This window comes from Pteropus alecto, unplaced genomic scaffold (genome assembly GCF_000325575.1).
Source record: "Pteropus alecto unplaced genomic scaffold, ASM32557v1 scaffold86, whole genome shotgun sequence".
Lineage (NCBI taxonomy): Eukaryota > Metazoa > Chordata > Mammalia > Chiroptera > Pteropodidae > Pteropus > Pteropus alecto.
Genome location: NW_006442109.1, coordinates 18,662,861 through 18,685,089, shown reverse-complemented (window position 1 = coordinate 18,685,089; position 22,229 = coordinate 18,662,861). Strand labels below are relative to the sequence as shown.

General features: G+C 36.8%; 1 protein-coding gene and 1 pseudogene across 1 annotated transcript in view; both read left to right on the top strand.

Annotated features, from left to right (window-relative positions):
• LOC112469605 (protein unc-13 homolog C-like) overlaps nt 1-18,315 on the top strand; it is a 33,072-nt gene extending 14,757 nt beyond the window's left edge. Inside the window, exon 2 of the mRNA XM_025038960.1 lies at nt 14,908-18,315. Within this exon, the coding sequence (XP_024894728.1) occupies nt 15,153-18,158 (3,006 nt within the window). The 5' untranslated portion in view covers nt 14,908-15,152 and the 3' untranslated portion in view covers nt 18,159-18,315. The remainder of the gene's footprint in view (nt 1-14,907) is intronic.
• LOC112469851 lies at nt 14,129-14,247 on the top strand (annotated as a pseudogene).
• Nucleotides 18,316-22,229: the final 3,914 nt, after the last annotated feature.

The following is a 22,229-nucleotide window of genomic DNA, read 5'->3' as shown; positions in this document are numbered from 1 at the left end:
AGTTTCCTCGGTGGCCTATCCGGGTGCCAAACATTTTCCTCCTCATCCCTATAGTATCATTTCATCCCTACATTCTCCTAACAATCAGAGTCAGTTCCTCCTGACATAATTCTAAAGTGACCAGATGGCAACTATATCTGAAGATTTCATGATATTTTCCCTCTGTGTCTTCATAGAAGCATTCTCCCTCTGGGAACCAGAGGTCCTGAGCCTACTGCTGCCCATCCACTACTGTGAAGTAGTAATCCTCTTGCTCTAAGATGAAATTATGTAAATGGGGAAGTCCAATTCCAAATTTGTATTTGGAATTGTGTTGATTCCAGTTAAAATGAAGTCCTTCCCTTTCCAAAGTAGATGTTCAGTATAATCAATTGCTACCAAGTGGTTAGTTGATCTGCTTGAAAGACATTGTATCAAGGGTCTCTGTCGTTGGCAGGTTGGACATTCAGCAGCAGCAGTACCTAGATCAGCCTTGGTGAATAGGAGCTCAGGCTGTTGAGTCCATACATAATCTCCATCTCAACCACAGTTGGTCACATCATTCTGTTTACTTGGTTATATATTGCTGCTTCCATGTGGATGCTCTCTGGTGAGCCTCAACATGCAACACAAAAATTTCAAACTTTGAGCCTTTTGCCTTTAAGTTATCTACATGCCACTTCCCTAGCTTTCTTTGACCCTGATCTGCCAGGCAATTCACCACTGCTCATGAGTCCACATGTATTCTTACCACGAGCTACTTCTCTTTCCATACAAAGTGGATGATCAGGTAACCTGTCTCAAATTCTGCCCATTTGGAGGATTTTCCTTCATTGCTGTGTTTCAGTGCCATGTTGAGCAGGACTGTAGCAGTAGTCCTTTCTCATGGACTCATACATATTGAGAAACCACATGCTGAGATAACCCATTCATACACTAAATTCAGATTATTTTTCCTTCTTCTCTTAGCTGTCTATAAGGGATATCTTCCAAGAAGGAGATGTGTGTGTGTGTGTGTGTGTGTGTGTGTGTATGTATATATGTGTGTGTATGTATCTCTCTATATATATATAAGTACACACACACACACGCACATGTAGTTGACCTTTGAACAATGCAGAGGTAGGTGCACTGACCCTTTATGCAGTTGAACTCCTGCATATAATTTTTGACTTCCCCAAAACCTAGTTGTCCTTTGGTGTCTGTGGTGGATTGGTTCCAGGAACCCCCTCAGATACCAAAGTCTGCAGATGCTAATGTCCTCTATATAAAATGGCATAGAACAATGCATATAGTTGGCCCACTGCATCCATAGCCTCCCAATCATGGATCAAAAACAGTACAGGTATTTATTGAAAAATAGCCACATATAAGTGGACCTGTGCAGTTCAAACCTGTGTTGTTCAAGGGTCAATAGTATGTGTTCTCCCTCTCTCTCTCTCTCTCTCTCTCTCTCTCTCTCTCACACACACACACACACACACACACACACACACACTGAGGCAGAGACATTGATGGAATAATAATGGATGACAAAGGTCTAGGCCACATACTCATGTAGCTTACTTATGCCCTGTGACCCTGTTTATGCCCAATAATTACAGGTATACCATTTCCATTTGCTGTTAGGTTTACTCAGTCTTATGATTTGGCCAATTGGACAAAACTCAGATCATGATAGGTAGTTCTGGTAACATGATCATTTAATGCCACATATTCAAGTGTTCTGTATATATTTGAGATTGGGAAATATTTTTTAATAGTACATAATTCTCTACTGCAGATGGCATAAACTTTCTCCAGAATCATGGAGTCAACATTTGATTCTCCTATTGGGGCTCACCATAAATTCTACAAGGTGACTTTTTCACCACAGATATCTCTGTCTTCAGAACGATATCAGCCTTCGTATCACCAGCATATGGGTCAGAGTAGTATTCCCAAGTATGGATTTTATTACTTCCGAACGTGAAGAGGCTATGGATATGAGAGGCAATAATTTATGTTTTTACTTTGGAGGAGATATCAGGGTATCGTTTAGACTACTTACCCCTAAAAACTTCACTGATGCGGGCCTCTGAATCATTATGAAGTTAATCTTCTGGAGCTCACGTGTCTTATCAAGGCCTTTTTGTGCACTTTCTTCCCATTTTTTCTTCTCTTTTTCTTTTTTAAAAAATTTATTTACTTTTAATTCTTAATATCACCATGTATTTGACCCCTTTCACCCCATCTACATCCCTCCTTCTCCCATCCCCCTACTCTGTGGTAACCACTAGCCTATTGTCCATGTCCATGAGTCTCTGTTCGTTTGTTGCTTTTAGGTTTATATCCCACATATAAGTGATATCATGTGGTTTTAAACTTTTTCTGTCTGGCTTATTTCACTTAGCATGATTATCTCAAGGTCCATCCATGCTGTTGCAAATGGCAGTATTTCATCTTTTCTTATGGCTGAATAATATTCCATTGTATATATGTACCACAGCTTCTTTAGCCAATTATCTATCGTAGGACACTTCAGTTGCTTCTATGTTCTGGCCACCACAAATAATGCTGCTATGAACATTGGTGTGCAAATATCTTTTTGGATATGAATTTTTAAGTCTTTGGGGTAAATCTCAGCAGAGGGATTGCCAGATCATATGGTAGATCAATTCTTAGATTTTTGAGGAACCTCCATACTGTTTTCCATAGTGGCTGTACCAATTTGCAGTCCCACCATCAGTATATGAGGGTTCCTTTCTCTCCGCATCCTTTCCAGCAAGGAGAGTAAAAGCAAAAGTAAATGAATGGGACTACATCAAACTTGCCATTTTTTTTTTCTCACTGGATTAAATTATCAGGATATCATCAATGTAGTGGACCGATGTGATGTTTTTCAGAATACTCAGACTAGGTCCCAGTGCATGGTGGGAGGATTAACACATCCCTGAGACAATACTGTGTATTCTTGTCTGCCCCACCTAAATGTGAACTACTTCTCAACCATCTTCCCAGTAAGGATAGAAAAGAATAAATTTGCTGGCTCAGTGGCCATATACTACATATCTGAAGCCATGTTAATGTGCTCTAGCAAAGACACCAATCTGTGCACCAGCTACAATTGAAATGATTACTTTGTTTAGTTTATTGTCATCTACCATCATCCACTAGGATCTATCTGGCATTTGTAGGAGCAAATCTGGTGAACTAAATGAAAGGAATTAAATATGGACTACTGCATATAAAATTTTAAAAGTAGTACTGGTCTCTGCATTCCCAGGATGTGATAGTTTTTTTTTATTTACTTTCTTGGCCTTCATCAATAATATCTCTTATCAAAATATGCAAGCATCCTAAGCTACCATCAATAGATGATTAGATAAAGAAGTGGTACATATATATACAATGGGATATTACATGGCCATAAAAATGAATAAAATTTTACCATTTGTGACAAAGTGGATGGATCTGAAAGGTATTATGCTAAGTGAAATAATCACATGGAAAGAGACAAATACCAAATCAATGTGAAGGTTCTATTAACTACCACATATATCCATCCCAATTACGCATTGGAAGACTGGAAAAAATAGCACTAGGTCAGTCCATGGTCCCAAGTAGGTATCTTTGGTGAAAGTCTAAGCCTCGTAGTGACCTGGTCTTTCAGTCAATGGGCTCTGGAGTTGAGTATTGGCTCAGATCCAGAAACTGGGCAAGAGATTTATCTTCTTATTAGGAAGACTATCCTCAATCTCCTATCTATCCATGATTCTTTTTTGCTTGCATAAATTAAGCATTATTTGCGGATTGTGTATTTATCTAACCTCCAGGAACTGCATTTTATTAACCATCTCCATAGCTCTGTCACCTCTTGGCTGCCACTCCAACTTTATAGCCTATTATGATAATTGTGCCCACCTTGTTTCTGATAGTTAAGTGCTACAACATAACCTCAATTCTTTTGGGCCCCTGTCATTGCCATTGTTAACAGAGTCTAGTTCTGTAACATCTCTGTAGAGGATAACCACCACTGAGATGCTCAGTGATGTCACTGAGAATCTTACCATTACTTGTCACATTGTTAAATGGCGTATCCTTCCATGAACATTTTTGGCTGGTGAGTTTTCTTGCTTTATGTAATATATCCACTCTAGCACATCCACTTCTCTGAGACTTACGATTTCTTTTTCTGTTTTCCATACTTTTTCTACTTAGTATGGATGATAATTTTTTCCAAGTTTCAAAGAACCACCACAGCTTTGTGTTAATATTGTTTCCCATGGTCCTTGTGAGGGGTTAAATTTAATATCTTGAGAGAGGGTTTCCATAGCAATATATTTTTCTCTGTTTAACTTTGTATACCTCCTCATTGATCTAGCACCCACAGAATCCAGTTCATAGGTACTCTTTCAGTTTCTATTGGTGCATATATGTTGGTGAGGTCCTATAGTTTCTTCAACATATAATCTTTTTCCTCCCTTAACATGCACTACATTTACTCAGCTGGATTATGTTGTGACTTTATCCTAGTTATTGTTCTGGAGGTCTGCGGGGATGTTCGCGATGGATCTTGATGGAAGGTGCACAGATTTTCTTGCAAGTCAGAGTCTTCTATATTATCTTCGAGTGTGGGTAAAGTACAAGCCACTAACAGGGAGGAGAAGGTCACTTTTACAGTTTGGAGGTTTGGGGGAATCTGAGGATTAAAGAATTGTAAGTGAATTAATCCATATGTTCCCATCCTATGACTCACAGCCCCATTTTTTTCCCTATTAAATAGGCTCTGACCTTAGCATATCCAGCCTACCTAAATTGAGAACTAAACTTTCTCTGGAGCTCCGCCACTCTCATAATTAATTCCTGGGTCTGGTGTTCAGCTTTTTCTGCATCTGCTGAAAGATGCGAGAATTTATTTATCTGATGACATGGTCCTCTGTTGTTTTTACGCTTAGCCTTTCATTGCCTTTGTTCACTGCATCAGGAGGCCCCAGCACCAGATAATCTATTTCATAGTGCTAATCATTTCCTCTCCTTAACCTATCAAATAACATGAGACATTATGTGCATGAATTAATTCCCTTCCACTAGTATCCCACCTCAATCCACCACCAATGAATATTTTAATAGGTGCATTGCTACAATACACCACAAGCTATTGCTTTTCCACATAGAACCAGTGATTAGGTATTCATTGCCAGTCCAACAGAGAGAATCCGTATAAAATATCTCCATTTAGAGTCACTTCCTCAGTGCTCCCTTTGTACCAACTTTTTAAAGTCAGGTTCCCTGGGAAACAGACTATAAAACAGAAATATGTATTACAGGGCTTCTTTTCAATTGGGTGGAAGGAGAAGCTGAAATGCAATGCACTTGCAACAGAAGCCTCAGCCAATCCTATAGGAAACTCTGATGCTTGGTTAAATTTGAACAACAACATCAACTGGTCATTGGATTTGGGCTGCCCCAGAGAAAGAGAATAACCCTTTGGCCATGGCCCATTCTCAGAGAGTGTCTCAGCTGTGTGTCTTTGGCAATTAACAAAATACTCTCAGCAGTTAGAAGAATGAATGATTTAGTCCTGAAGGGGGCATTTGCGTGGCACACCACAGCTATGGCACAACATATCTTTCCATTGATTCTGAGAGTAGACTTGAATAGGAGACTGAAGTGCAAATATGTTTGAGGTTACCTTGATTTTAATATTAAGGGTACACAGAATGTGCATGCTCTCTGTTTTTTAGCTGTCATCAAGGATTAAGTAAAGAGGCCGGGCTGAGTTGGGATTGGAGGGAGGACAAACACAGATACAACTACAGCCTGAATCTTAATGTGTTTTATGGGAAGGAGGAAGAGCTTACCTTCCTTTGTGAGAAGGGGCTTTGGAAAACTTGAATTTAGATACATAGACATTATATATTTTTACTTCTGTGGTTAATAGAGAAGTAAAAAATTTTGTATTGCATTCTTAATTTCTTCCAATTTTCTTATTTCAGTTACACTAGCACCTGGACTTGCCATAGATCAAGTTACTAACTGTATCTGTTGTGATTATTTATTCCCAAATGCTCTCTGAGGTAAAAAGTTTACTGGCTGATGCTAAGCATGTTTAGTTTTAAGGTGAAGAGACTTTACATGTATAATTTAGTATTCCATAATAAAAATATAAGAAAATTTTAAAGAACTAACCTTGATATTTGATTTTCTTTTTTCCCACTGCGGGCATGTATTACCTTTCATTATATGGAATGTGCTCTATCTTTGCTGAAAAAGTTAAAATATGTCTTGCTATTAGGCATTTTGTAATAATTTCTTTAAAAGCACCCTGTGATTTAAGAAAGGGATGAAATTGCAGCTCTGTTTAGTGAAACACTAAGTTTAATTTTAGTTATGAGTATCACACCCATTTTGCTTGTATGCCTTGAAGCATAAATAATTTACTTTTACCCAAGAGTTAGAATCAAATGAAGTTCCATTGTGTGAGGAGAATTACACTGGATCAAATACTCTAAAAGGAAAGGTAAAGGAAGAAAGATACTAATTATGTGAGCATTTAAGTTTTGGTCTATTGCCATGCTGCACAACATTCATTAAAATTTTAAATTCTTGCTTTTACTATGGAACAAAGACACTCCTAGAGTTATGCACAATCAGTGAGGTGAGAAGAACAGCTAGGAAGTCATATCAATAATCAAGTATAAAAGACTGAGGTGAGGATTAAGTACAATGATATTTTTTAACGTGCATAGTACAATGATTAGAATATTTTAAGACTGACATAAAAATGTTTAGTTCTTTTGTGAATATTCTTTTTTTAAAGATAATAATCTCAAGTGAACATGAATGAGGACCTGAACCAAAATAGCAGCTCTGGGAATGGACAGGAGGTATAGGGAATGAGAGAAATTGTAAAATTAAGGACCTAAGATTTAGAACCGGTGAGAAGTTTGGGACAAAGAAACAGAGGAATCAGTGGTGATCCTGAAGTTCCGGTCCATATAAATAAGAGAATGTTGGTTTTGTTAATAAGTACTCTATGAGAAACTTAGAGAACATCGTAGTTTAAGAAAGAAGATTAATTTGAAATTTTGAATTTGAGATGATAATGATCATTCAGACCAAACTGGTCAACACACAAATAGGAATTAATACAAAGAAGAGAAGCTAGATGCAAATACATTAATTTGATAGCAGAAAAGAGAATACAAGAAGACTGAAAAGAGATAGAGAGGCCAGTGAAAGATCTTGTTAGGGCTTGTTTCTAAAGAAGAACACTTAAACATATCTTGCCATACCTTAGACAAAACTAATAATGGCCCCAGACCTAGGCTTGCAAAGCAATTAGAAACAAAGGCATTCACTCTCTCTGTGCCCATATGTCCTCTCATTTCTACTTTTGACCCCAATCTGCACTCTTTTTTCTTTCTTAAAATATGTTTTCACTCCTGAATTTTTACAAAGTTTAAATTTTGACTGTTTAGGTCAGAGTTTTATGTTGCTTTCTTATTGAAATGCCTAGAATGATCTGACAGCTTCCATGTTCCAACTTTCAATTCCCAAGAGAGAAAACTTGATTGGCCCAATTTTCATCATGAGACCACTCCAGTCAAAATAGCTTTGTGCATAGAGACCCTTTAAGCTTGGGGGAAGATTATGGTTTTATACAAATATTATAAAAAATTATAAAATATTATAAAAATTATAAAATATTATTAAAAATATTATTTAAAAGAGAAAGTTTAGTAGAGTTCTGAGGTTGGAACTTGACAGCAAGAAGTTGCAGATGGACTCATGAAAAGTACAGGCAGCAGGTCTCCTCTACTTTGGTAGAGTTAGGTGGAAGGTTCAGTAGCCTAAGAAGATGACAACGTTGAAGGAAGGCTGAAGGCTGTTGTTTGTTTGTTTGTTTGTTTGTTTTTACAATAGGTTAAGATGTGAACATGCTTATTGCTTCGATTGAATGGACCCAGTAGAGTGAAAAAGACATAAGATGTGAGCAAGAGAAGAGATAGTTACTGGAGCATTATCTTAGAGGTAGTGATTCAATCAAGAACAGAGGAGGAGAGTCAGAGTAAAAAGTAAAAATAGAACTACCTTATGTCCCAGCAATTTCACTCCCGGGTATTTATCCAAAGAAATCCAAAACACTAATTCAAAAAGATATGTGCATCTCTATGTTTATTGAAGCATTATTTACAATAGCCAAAATATGCAAGCATCCTAAGCTATCATCAATAGATGATTGGATAAAGAAATGGTACATATATACAATGGGATATTACTTGGCTATAAAAAAGAATAAAATTTTATCATTTATTACAATGTGGATGGACCTAAAGGTATTATGCTAAGTGAAATAAGTCACACAGAGAAAGACAAATGCCATATTTGGAATTTAAAGAACAAAACAAATGAACAAAACAGAAACAGACTCATAGATACAAACTGATGGTTGCCAGCTGGGAGGGGGGTTGGAGGATGGGTGAAAAAGGTGAAGAGATTAAGAAGTACAGATTGGTAGTTATGAAATAGTAAAGGGGATGTGAAGTACAGCATAGGGAATATAGTCAATAATATTGTAATAACTATGTATAGTGCCAGGTGGGTACTGGACTAACTGGGGAGGATACCTTCGTAAATTGTATAAATGTCTAACCCCTATTCTGTACACCTGAAACTAATACAAAATAATATTGAAGGTCAACTATAATTGAAAATAAAAAAAGAGAAAACCATAAAAAAAGAGCACAGGATAAGATATAACCTTAGGAAGAAGATTCTTTTATCTTAAAAATGTACAGCACAGAAATAAATATCTTTTGAATACTTACTGTAATTGTTCCAATTAGACGACAGGGACCCTCTGGATAACTTTGGTCTGTCCTTAGTCAAGACAGTGTCTGGCATATAATAGACATTTAAAATGGAAAAATATTTACAAAACCTATTTGGTAAATAGAAGAATAATTAAGGGCTAAATATTATGGTTCTGACTATAAGGACTATGGGGAAAAAAGGCAACTAAGTAGTTAAAGAAACTTTTGTGGAAAAGATTAGTCTTGATCTTTCCTTTGATGATTGAGACCAGATTAGCTGGGAACAGTCTAGGCACAGTGAAGAACAAGTATAAAAAAAAAAAAAGCCAGGAAAGAATAAGCATAGTAGATCCATGGAATTATGTAGTGGTCCAGAGTAGAGGGTATGCAGTATGCAGGAGATTAAGAACAATAATGACATTTAAGGAAGATTAGAAAGAAGTCAGTTCATGGGATGCTTTGGAACGTTAGAGGATATTACTTTAGGAGACCAATAAGCTATTGCTTTATTAAAGATCTAAAGTAAAGAGAATGTGAATTATTATAGTAAAGGAACCAAGCTTTGGAACAGGAGACCCAGGCAACTACTTTAGTATCTATGAGACTCACCATCCCTAACGATAACTGGAGATAATGCCATTACAAGGTTACCATGAAGATCACATGATTTGATATTCACAAAATACTTCATAGATTTGAAAGTGCTTGTGAAAGTATTAGTGTCAGATGTCATTGTTTACTCTTAAACCAAAGTGCAACAATGGAAGTGAGTAAAAAATATGGATGGGCTATAGTTGAATGAAGAAATTCACAAAATTTCCGATTAGCTACAGTAAAAAGGACATACATCATTTGACCTTTGATCTTGGGGAAATGAGTCTGTTTATTTATTTGTTTGTTTGTTTGTTTTCTTTCTATGTATTTATTTTATTTGTTTTTTTCTACTTATTCTTTTAAAAATAATTTACTAGCTTAGGATAAACCTCTTAATCACTTTCTGGTTTGATAATTTTTGTCAGAAAAAAATTATGTATTGGTTTATTGTTTTTGCCTTAACATAAGACAAAAAATGAATAGTTCACAAAAAACATCATTTCACATGTTACTATGTTCCAGCAATTTCCATTGTCAGTCAACCCTGTAATCATTAGTTATATTATATATACAGTCCTTTTACTCCTTCATAGGAAAAAAAATAGATATAAAACAGGTATAAATCTTTATTTACCCAATACAAAAAAATCTAGAAGATGCTTTTAAAAACGTGATCTTTAATGTTAATTTATCTTCTCATCACCTGCCTTTTTTCAACTCCTCTGCTGCTTCTTTCTTCAGTCCTTTTGGCTCCTCACTAGCTGTTGGTGTGGCTAGCTTTCCCTTCCATCTCCAGCTATCCTGGTTTTCTCCTGAGGATCCTGCTTATAAAGTTATATGGTCAACGTGCTAGCCAATGTTTTCCTTCTTGCTCCGGGAAACTGCCCTTGCACTTTGTTAAGTTTGCTCCCTCTCTGCTGCAACAGCTTGTCCTTCCTACCTGATAAGATATTTCTGTCAGCTACTTTCCAGATTACCAGGAATTTATGTCGAACAGATATTTGGGGAACCATGTTTATGTATTTCTTTTATTTAGTTTTGAAAAAAAAATTTAAAACAGCAATCATATAGTATAAGGCATTTACTGCTGAGGTGGTATTGTAGTGGGAGGCGAGGCTTCTTGCTGTGTTCTGGTGGGAGATTAAATATCATCCTAACACAATCCAGGATGCTGAACACTAACTCAGTGCAGATGAAGGAGCATTTAAGAGTGAGGTTATCTTATGGGGCTAGAAGCAGGGATTAAGCAGCTACATAATAGTAAAAATGGTCAGAAACTCAGATGATACACATGGGGTTCCTAGGCCAAAGATGGGAATCTAGGAAGTCAGTGTCACAGACTGTAAGACAAGCATCACTGCTTAAGTAGGGAGGGCAGGACCAGGAGAGGTGACCGAGGAGGACTGTATAAGATCATGTCTCCATGTCTTCTGTCTCTCTCTTGCAAATTAACACCTAAATACCCAGTTTACCTATTTTCCTGCATTCGCTAAGAAACATAAAATTGTTTATTGATTTGAAAATACTTTAACTTGATTCTGGTAATGATTTAATAATAAATTGCTGATTGTTTAAAGGTTCAATTAGCTCTTTTAGCCCACAAGTGTAGCTAGGTTTACAGTCATATTAAGTAGCTCTCTTACAAAATGAATATGTTGATAGACCAGCAAAAAATATTTTATTCTCCATTTAACTCTAACATTAGTTCCAGGGTTTATACACTTGCAGTCCAAATCTGGGGCTTGGAAGCAAGGCTGTGTTGCTGGTTAACTGCATGATCTAAGTTAAGTTTCCTAAAAATTCTAAACTTCACCTTCCTTATCTGGAAAATAATAGTACATATCTCACATAATTATTATGGGAGTGAAATGAAATGAGGTAAATTTTTGAAAATTACATACGTGGTGCTTAGCAAATAGAAAATAATAAATAAATATTATTACTAAGGTTTTCCATAACAACATAGTCTAGTATGGTAATCTCTCTCAAAGATCTTCCCAAAACCTTAAATCTCACTTAAGATCAGTCGATCGATCTATCCAATCTATCAATCCTCTCTCTCTCTCTTTCTTAGATATATTCATGAGAAAGACATGTAGAGATAGAGGGGAGGGTGAAAGCATGGAGTCAGAGGAACAGCATGAAAAAGACACATTTGCGAGACAACAATATGACAATTGGGGAATTGTTACTACCTCATTGTAGCTGGGGCAGATGTGCTTGTGGAAGTGATAGGAAATAAGTCTGCTAGGAGACAGTATTTTAAGTAGGAGGATTTATATCTTTTAAGAATATATTAATTTTAGAAAGGAGGATTTGAAGAAAGGACCAAATTAGAGTTAGGAAGACCATGTAAGATATTATTGTAATAGTTCTGATGAGAAATTACAGAATTTGGAACTAAGACATTATTAGTGGGAACAGATGACATGCATCAGGTATGAATATGGGATGGATTGTATGAATCTAGAATGACATCAATCTAGAATATACTCGGGAGTCATTCCAACTAGAATAATTCCTGGGTATATGTCTTGGGTAAGTAGATAATTGTGATGACATTAATTGAGATTAATAAATCATGAAAATTACTAAGTTTTGAATGTAGTTTAATTTAGGGCAACCAGGTGAAGATTAATAAATCATTTAGTAAGTTGCTGAAATGCAGGCCGATTCTTTTAATTTTTTTAAAGAGTTTGCAGGTAAGTATACATCTGTGAAACCATCAACGCAATCTATGCCATGAACAAATCTGTTATCTTCAAAAGTTTTCTCCTGTCTTTCCTTCTTTCTTTATTATTATTTTATGATATGAACGCTTAACAAGAGCTCTACCCTCTTAGTAAAAACTTTAAGTATACAACACAGTATTATTAAATACAGGCCCTGCCCTATGCTGTACGGTAGATCCTTAGGATATATTCATCTTGCATCACTGAAACTTTGAACCCTTTGGCCCAGTTTTTCAATAAACATTTCTTAAGTGTTTATTACGTATGCTGGTTTCAGGATGCTTAAAATTGGACAAGACATGGTTTTTACCTTTAAAGAGAACATAGTCCAGCAGATAGAGACAGAAATGAAATTAAAACACAGAATTCTAGTTGCCTATGAAATGTGTTGTGGGAGAGTGTGGCAAAGGGAGAGAAAAGCTCAGTTTGGGTGGTTGGTAAAGTTTTCACAAAACAAATGATTTTAGAGTTTAAACACAATTTTTACAGACAGGGAGGACTAGACATGAATGATGCTACAAGTAGAGAGAACAGAAAAGTTACTGAGGTGTAAAAGAGCATGGAGCCCCTAGTGAATAAACAAGTCATTCTACGTGGTTGGAATACAGAGCAGGTGAATTAGTACGTGTGGCAGTGGATGCATGCTCGTGGGTTTGCTTTTTTTTTGAGGCAGGACTTAAATTCAGGTTGAATATCCTGCTCAAAAAATTTTAACTATTATTGCCTAGAGCGATAGTTCTGAACTAGTAATGAAAGTCAAGAAGTCTAGACATAATTTCATAAAAATATCAGAAGCACTGACAAAAAATTGCTGCTTTCATTTAAACAAAAAGTAGGTATTTGTTTCTAGATTTGGGAGACACAGGATCTTGGATTGTGTAATTAGTAAGTAGAAGTTTATTCAACCAAAATTGGTTTTAAAATAATTAATCTACCCTACTGCTACTTAACTTCCCATAAGGAAAAGTCACATAGGGGTACAATAAATATTTTTTTAATTTAATTCAGCAGTCAATTGCTTGACGTTTTTATTAGTAGAAAACAGGTCCAGGTTTGTAATTGTGAATGAACGCTAAATTGTTTCAGACAAGAAGAACTGGACTCTGACAGCTTATAAAGCCCAGAAGACGTGCACTTCTTTAGAGTCAGTCTCTTTCTCTCCTCCATCTTGTTGCTTCCCTTTCTCATTTACATTGCCTTGTCTTTCCTGAAGCTTGGCTCCTGGCCAGAACATGTGTTCCCCAAGGCCCTGCAGAGTCTGAGTGACATGCAAATGGCAGATTTCCAAGTGGGGGAGCTAATAAGGAGTCAGCTGGCTCCTAAAACACTATGCAGATTATGATGTTTTCTTTTAAAGAATTAGATTATTAATCTACCCAAATACGTAGTCCAATGTCAGTTAAGGCTTTTGGCTGTTACCCTTATTCTGCGATATCTTTCAACAATAATAGTAAGTTAAATTCAATAAGAGTTTATTTGAATACCTATCACATAAAAGGCACAGCGCTAGTGAACCAGCAAAATTAATGTAAACTCCACCCCTGCCTGCCCCACTCTTCTTCTAATTCAAGAAACTAACCATCATAAAGATTGTTTACTTGTATGGCCATTTGCACTGTAAAACACCAAATCATAAGATGAATTATATCTGCCCAATTCTTGATTCTGTGTAGGCACGTTTTATCTGTGGCATAATTTCTTTTTGTCACCTGGTTCCTTATGTCTAATCACAGTCCTGACCCTGGGGATGGGTTTCCTACCATCTGCCGCAAGGCTGGCTAGGCTGGCTCTACTCTCTTGAGTCACATCCTCTTAAAACATGGACGTATTATATGCATTTTCAAATGTATTTCTATTGTTGTTACAATGCCTAACTTAATATAACTTTCTATTTATTTTGCAATCCATGATATTTCATTGACAAATTTGATGGCTGGAAGAGATGTATTTTCTCTTGGTGTTTACTTCATCATATGAAATATTTCTTACTTGGATTACTTGAATCATTATTTAAGAAATTCCCTTGTCTATGGCTATGTGACCCTGAACAAGCCTGATCCCATCTGATCATGGAAGCTAAGCAGGGTCGGGCCTGGTTAATACTTGGATAGGAGACCACCTAGGAAGACCAGGTGCTATAGAAGTAAAAAGTTAAAAAATAAGGTTAGTACTTGGATGGGAGACCACCTAGAAAAACCAGGAGCTATAAGAGTAAAAAATAAAAAAATAAGAGATTGTAAGCTGACAAGGTCCTTGCAAACTGTGAGGTCAACCAAGGGTTGCCTTGCCTTAAAAAAAAAAAAAAAAATTCCGATTCGTTGAATACCGAGAAAAGTAAATGTTTATTTAAATAAGTAAAAGTTTTACATACATGAATAATAGTATTTTGATGAATTCTAAATGTCTGGAGTGAGAGACGACATTTAAATTTAAAAGTTTATGTTTGTCTTTGTAAATGAAATTTAGAAAGGGAAATAATGTAGGAATGATAATATCATGCAGTTACTATAGCTTTTTAAATTTGCCTGTCTTATACAACCTTTTCTAAATAATCATTAGTACCTTTTATTACCATTTCAATTGTGTCCATCCATAAGTAATTTTTTAAAAATTATAATTTAAACATAGTTATTGGTACTGATTTACTTTATGGTTGTTTTAAAAGTAACTTCATGATGAAATTCAGATATCCCCCTCTGCAATTTCTCACACATTGTGTATATTGAATACTTTTGGAAAATGTTAGAAATGGGATAAATCTAGAATTAAATTCTGATATTCATTTCAACGTTCTTTTCTTTTAGGCACTACATGAAGTTATGTGGAAATGAGACTCAGGAAACCCTTCCTCCAAGAGAGAACATCTTTCCTAAATGGAGCTTTGCTTTCACGGGCATTGACATTGTGGCAGAGCCACGGCTGCCCTTCCTGCTATTTTCAATGATTCAAAGAACATCTGAACAGTGATGCTTGCCTTGGATTTACAGATTTTTATCCTGATACCGTGTTTATGTCTTTGGGGTAGAAAAGCTTGCCCGAATTGCTTTCCATGGTGGCTAATCTTTTCAAGAGCCTGATTTTACCTTATATACATAAGCTTTGCAAAGGAATGTTTACAAAGAAATTGGGAAATACAACTAAAAAAAAAGAGAATCGTCAGCAGAAAAAGAATCAAGACTTTTCTACTGCTGGCCAGACCAAAACCCCCAAACTTTCTAATACCTTGAAAAGCACTGTAAAGAAGATTGCAAAATGTTCATCCACTCGCAACTTATCCACTGAAGAAGACGAAGCTAACAAAGAATTTTCCCTCTCACCAACATTCAGTTACCGCGTAGCTATTGCCAATGGCCTACAAAAAAATGTTAATGTAACCAACAGTGATAATGAGGATCTGCTTCAAGAGTTATCTTCAATTGAGAGTTCCTACTCAGAATCACTCAATGAACTAAGAAGTAGTGCTGAAAACCAGGCACAACCAACACACACAATGCCAGTTAGACGTAACAGAAAGAGTTCAAGCAGCCTGGCACCCTCTGAGGGCAGTTCTGATGGGGAACGCACTCTACATAGCTTAAAACTAGGGGCTTTACGCAAACTGAGGAAATGGAAAAAGAGCCAAGATTGTGTCTCTTCAGATTCGGAGTTGAGCACAATGAAGAAAACCTGGGGAATAAGAAGCAAATCTTTGGACAGAACTGCCCGAAATCCGAAGACAAATGCCCTGGAGCCAGGATTCAGTTCCTCTGGCTGTATTAGCCAAACACATGATGTTATGGAAATGATCTTTAAGGAACTTCAGGGAATAAGTCAGATCGAAACAGAACTTTCTGAACTACGAGGGCATGTCAATGCTCTCAAACACTCCATCGATGAGATCTCCAGCAGTGTGGAGGTTGTACAAAGTGAAATTGAACAGCTACGCACAGGGTTTGTCCAATCTCGGAGGGAAACCAGAGACATCCATGATTATATTAAACACTTAGGTCACATGGGTAGCAAGGCAAGCCTGAGATTTTTAAATGTGCCTGAAGAGAGATTTGAGTACGTTGAAAGTGTGGTGTACCAAATTCTAATAGATAAAATGGGTTTTTCAGATGCTCCAAATGCTATTAAAATTGAATTTGCTCAGAGGATAGGACACCAGAGGGACTGCCCAAATGCAAAGCCTCGACCCATTCTTGTGTACTTTGAAAACTCTCAGCAAAGGGATTCTGTCTTAAAAAAATCGTATAAACTCAAGGGAGCAGGTATTGGAATCTCAACAGATATTCTTACTCATGACATCAGAGAAAGAAAAGAGAGAGGGATACCATCCTCCCAGACATACGAGAGCATGGATATAAAGCTATCTACTCCAGAGTCCAAAGTCAAGAAGAACAATTGGCAGTTTCCCAATAATAGTGATGGAGAGCTGGAATCTGACCTTAATAAAAACAGTTATGCTGTGCTTTCCAAGTCAGAGTTTCCAACAAAGGGAAGTATTTCCAAGTCAGGTTCAAAATCACGCAATGCAAGAGCCAAGAATAAAACTGCTAGTAGCAGCAGAATTTCAAATAAATCAGATTATGATAAAATTTCCTCTCAACTGCCAGAATCAGATAACTTGGGAAAACAAACTGCAACTCAGTATGTAGATGCAGCACCCCTCTGGCATTCACAGAGTGATTTTTTTACTGCTAAACTTAGTCGTTCTGAATCAGATTTTTCCAAATTGTGTCAATCTTACTCAGAGGATTTTTCAGAAAATCAGTTTTTTACTAGAACTAATGGAAGCTCCCTCCTGTCATCTTCAGACCGGGAACTCTGGCAGAGGAAACAGGAGGGCATGCCTACCTTCTATGACAGTCCTCAGGATTTACTTTTGAATGAGGCTGCTCAGGGTGTCCTAGGGCAGAGTGAAATTGGGAACACAGAAACCGTGGATAGTGGAATGAGTAATGACATGATATGTGCATCTGGAGACCGAAGTCATTACAGTGATTCTCAGCTCTCATTACAAGAGGATCTTTCTCCATGGAAGGAATGGAATCAAGTAGAGCAAGGAGCTGATTTAGGTTTAGATTCATCGACCCAGGAAGCTTTTGACTATGACACAAATAGTCTATCTGATCAACAGCTAGATGTTTACAATAAAGACCTAGAAGACTTGGGAAAGTGCCACAGTGACCTTCAGGATGACTCCGAGAGCTATGATTTAACCCAAGATGACAACTCATCTCCATGTCCTGGGTTGGATAATGAACCACAAAGTCAATGGGTTGGCCAATATGATTCTTATCAGGAAGCTAATTCTAATGAGTTGTACCAAAATCAAAAACAGTTGTCCATAATGTATCGAAGTCAAACCGAATTGCAAAGTGATGATTCAGAGGATGCCCCACCCAAATCTTGGCATAGTCGATTAAGCATTGACCTTTCTGATAAGGCTTTCAGCTTCCCCAAATTTGGATCCACACTACAAAGGGCTAAATCAGCCTTGGAAGTGGTATGGAACAAAAGCACACAGAGTCTCAGTGGGTATGAGGACAGTGGCTCTTCCTTAATGGGGAGATTTCGAACATTATCCCAATCAACTGCAAATGAATCAAGTACCACTCTGGATTCTGATGTTTACACAGAGCCTTATTACTACAAAGCGGAAGATGAGGAAGACTATAGTGAACCAGTGGTGGATAATGAAACAGATTATGTTGAAGTGATGGAACAAGTTCTTGCTAAGTTAGAAAACAGGACTAGTATTACTGAAACAGATGAGCCAATGCACGAATATGATCACCCTTCTTATGAAACACCTTATGAAACTCCACAAGATGAGGATTATGAAGGGCAAGCAGATGATATGATTAGTGAAGGGGGGTTGGAACCCTTAAATGAAACTTTAACCGAAATGGAAATAAAAGGAGATGAAAACCAAAATATTCCTGAACAGCCAATGGAAATCACAAAGCCAAAGAGAATCCGTCCCTCTTTCAAAGAAGCAGCTTTAAAAGCCTATAAGCAGCAAATGGCAGAATTGGAAGAGAAGATCCTGGCTGGAGGTACTCATGTTTAAATGATACATTATGAGCTAATTGTGTTTTAGCATTAAGTAGTGCTTCTTTAGAGCATGTTCTCTGTTTATTCATGGGAGAAAGAATGTATTTGCAAGGAAATTGCATGTTTATTCTGGGAAAGATTTTATTATACTCAGACAACTTCCCCAACAAATTGGGCTTGATGACTTCAAATCAAAGTGTTTTCAAATAGTTCATACTGAAATGAGCCGTACATTCTGTGGATCAAGATTTCTCTATTAAGATTAGGCATAAACTCCATTTCATATTAACCAACTTTGTGTCATGAGTTATCAAAGAAAAGATGAGTGAAATCAAAGAGCAGCCTGGGTTCTACTCCTTGGTGCTGTTAGGTTTAGAGGAATGGGGAGAAAGGTATGTTAATCTTAAAGAGTTAAGAAAGACGGGCTTCCAGATCTCTTACTCCTTTTCTCATCAAATCTATACTTTGGGGTCTGCCAGTAGGAAGGACTAGGTCTGCACAGCTGACCTTAACCTGTCCTAGAGAGGACCACAGCTTCCCTTACTACCTACTGATGCAGCTGAGGGAGGGCGATGGAACCAAAACCCTAGGCCAGACCTGAGGGGTCACAATTCACTCTTTGAGGAGGAGTCAGTAAGACAGTATAGTCATGATGTTTTCTCCTAAAGAGTGGAATAGAAGTCTCTTGCTCATTAAGGAAATGAAAAGAGTACCCTACCTAACAATTTTACTTTATTTCCTGGGGGAACAATTTTAGACCATACTCTTTTGAAAAGTAGCTGCATATAAATAAAAAAATACGTTGACTTTTAATTCCTTGGCCAGACTTCATTTGCATTTACCTCAATCCCTTACCATTTACTTTATTCGCATGTTTATCATTTTTTATCTTTGAGATAGTTTGATATAATCTCAATTTTAATGAGTTATATATTGTTGATATTTTCTTTGATTAGAACATAGTCATCTTTAATTAAAATATTTTCTCTATATAATATTTCATAAAGGAATGTATTTATGTGATTGTTACTTTTTCTTATGAAATAATAATTTCTGCAGACAGTAACTGATTATAGCTTCTTTGTCTTGACCAAACTTGTGATCAGACACTACTGCAAACTGGCCATCTTCTGATTGATATGGGTGGATTATTGAATAATCAGATACCTTAATTGTTAAACTATTTTAGGCCCTAAGTCAATTGAAGTAACAATTAGGGTCCTCTGCTCTAAAAATCTGTCTACATAAAATACCACATTCTATGTAATTTATTTAAAGAACAGTATAAATCAAGGAGATCTTGGGTTCATTGGCTGTGATTTTTTTTTTTTAGGGTACAGTTCTCAACTGTATATTTAAAACTGATCTGAAAATGCAAAGTAGTCAAAATTTTATGTAAATATAATTTATATTAGAATAATATCTATTTTATTTCAGAATAACTTCTAATAGTAGATATCCTTATTCCTGAAACTGGTTGATAGTTTCTTGGGATACAGGCCAGCAGTTTGACATTGTATTTTATTTACTGTGGATTCATAGAAGTCTATTCAAAGGCATATTTAGATTAAGCATATCTGTGTGTATGTGTGTTTGTCTGCTGTGATGTAATAGAAGCATGTTTTAATTCTGATTGGTTAAGGTATCTGAAGTGTTGGACAGTATTATAAACTTGATAAGACTGTAAGTTTCAGAAAAAAATATCTTCACCAGCTTTTTAAAAAAATTCAAATTAGCAAACCTCTTTAAAGTAGAGTGTTACTGGTAATCACACTTCAACTAGCTAACAACCCAGGTAACCCCTGGCACTTATCCTTAGAAAACACAAATGCACTGTGTATCCATATACCACCAACTTAAGAATTCGAAAATAGGTAAAAAAAAAATCTCATGCCATTTCCCTGACATACCAGGCCTGGCTACAGAGGACTCAGACCCGTCCACCATCTTGGAGCTTGGCTTGTTATCCCATGAGCCAGCTTTAAATGGAATCTCTTGGATATCATCTATCCTAGAGAAAATCAGACACACATCTTTAAGATGCCTCTCTGGTTGCTTGAAAGGCACCAGATTGACTACCCAGGAGGCTGCAGTAGCCTAGATTTTAAAGGCCATCTCTTCTTCCCTTGGCAGCAGTCAGACAGTTGTCCCCCTCCTGTGTCACCAATATGCCTCAGGAGGAAGGGCAGCCAAAAAAGGGCATTTTTTTCAGTCCCCTTCCTTGCTCATAGCATCCCAATGAGGTGCCAATTGTCATGATAGATTTTGTGCCCATGGCCATCTGCTTGCTGAGCTTTGGGCAAATGCCAACATATTTTTCTCTCTGTGACTGTCCAGTCACCATTAGGTAGCAGTGCTATCTTTTCTCCATTACTAACCTGGCAAGATTGGACTGTGAAGCTCTTACTGTAAACAATGTGGGGTGTTGTTCCCCTGACAGCTTTATGGAATTATAAGCTCATAAATTTGAATTATTTATGTCAACTTTTGTCTTCAGGGTCCTGGAAAGAAGAATTTTAAAGGCCTCACTGTTTATGTACATGAATATTTAGTACTGGTGTTTCTGAGAACCTTCACCTTAGAACAGAATGCCCGTGGAGAGAGTCCTTAGAGTGTGTGTAGCCAGAAACTCTATGAGGTCATATTGTTCCCTTGTTGCTGAACCCTGCTGAGTGGCACCTTTTGTGTAGCTGGCCTGAACCCCACTCTATGATGACTATTTGATCACCCATTTCTAGTCTTGCACCACTTATCAACTGGAATTAACTCTTGTCTCCTCGGAATTCCCATATACCTGCCTTTTATGGCACGGGCTTCTACCTTATGTAATGACAATTTATGCACATTTCTCATTTTCTCTACTCGACTCTAATCTAGAGGTCAGAGGCCTTGTCTTTTTCATCCTTTCATTTGCACTGTGCCTAGACCAATGCTTTATCCAGAGTTGGCACAGAGTTAATATGTGTGGGTGTATGCCTGAAGCAAGAGAAGCAGGATACTAAATAAAAGGCACGAGCTTTGAAGTCAAAGGCAAATCCAAACTGTGGCCTTTATTGCTAAGACTATGATTTTATACCCTGAGAGTTCAGATGTATGTTTAGAGATAAAAGCTTATTATTGAGCATCACTATATACCAGGCATTTTCCAAGGAGTTTATCTGTTTTATTCTTTTACTTCTTACAATACCATTGTGAATTTGATTCTCATCTTACAGATGAGAAAACTGAAATGCTGAAAACTTTTGTAACTTATTCAGTGTTATATAGTAGTAACAGGTGGATATAGAATTAAATGTATGGTTATTTTGGTTATTTAGAACAGCCATATGCTTATTCATTTCAAAGGTTGTTTTGTTCATGTTCTAAGGTGGAAAAACATGATTATAGATGGAGGGCAGCATTAGCCACCCACCAGGTTTATTCCAACTAAAAGATTTTCATGAGAAATTAGTAATAGTATAAAAGGCACTGAGGTTTTTTAAAAATTTTATTTTATTAGTTTTAATTATACAGTACATTGGTTAGACATTTATATTGTTTTTATAATGATCTCCCTAGTTGCTCTTTCTCTCCTCTGGCTCTTCACCTAGCCTTTACATTAATGCTAACTGCATTCCTTATGCCATGCTCCCATCCATGTGACCATCTATCAACTACTAATTTGTACTTCTTTAACTCTTCACCTCACCTCCCCTCTGGTCATCTCCAGAATGTCCTCTATATTTGTGAGTCTGTTTTTTTATTAATTTATTCTTTTTATTCCTTCTAATTTGTACTTTTTTAACTCTTCACCCCATTCTCTCAGTCCCCCAACCCATCTCCCCTCTGGTCATCCCCAGAATGTTCTCTATATTTGTGAGTCTGTTTTTTATTAATTTATTCTTTTCGTTCCTCAGTTTCCACATATAAATGAAATCATATGGTATTTATCTTTCTCTGACTTATTTCACTCAGCATAATAACTTCTAGATCCATTCATGTCATTGCAGATATTATAGTTAATTCTAGTTTTTTGTACGTTAAATCCTTGGTTCATCTTATAAATTAAGACTTGTAGAGCCCAATAACTGCTGTACAATAGCTGATC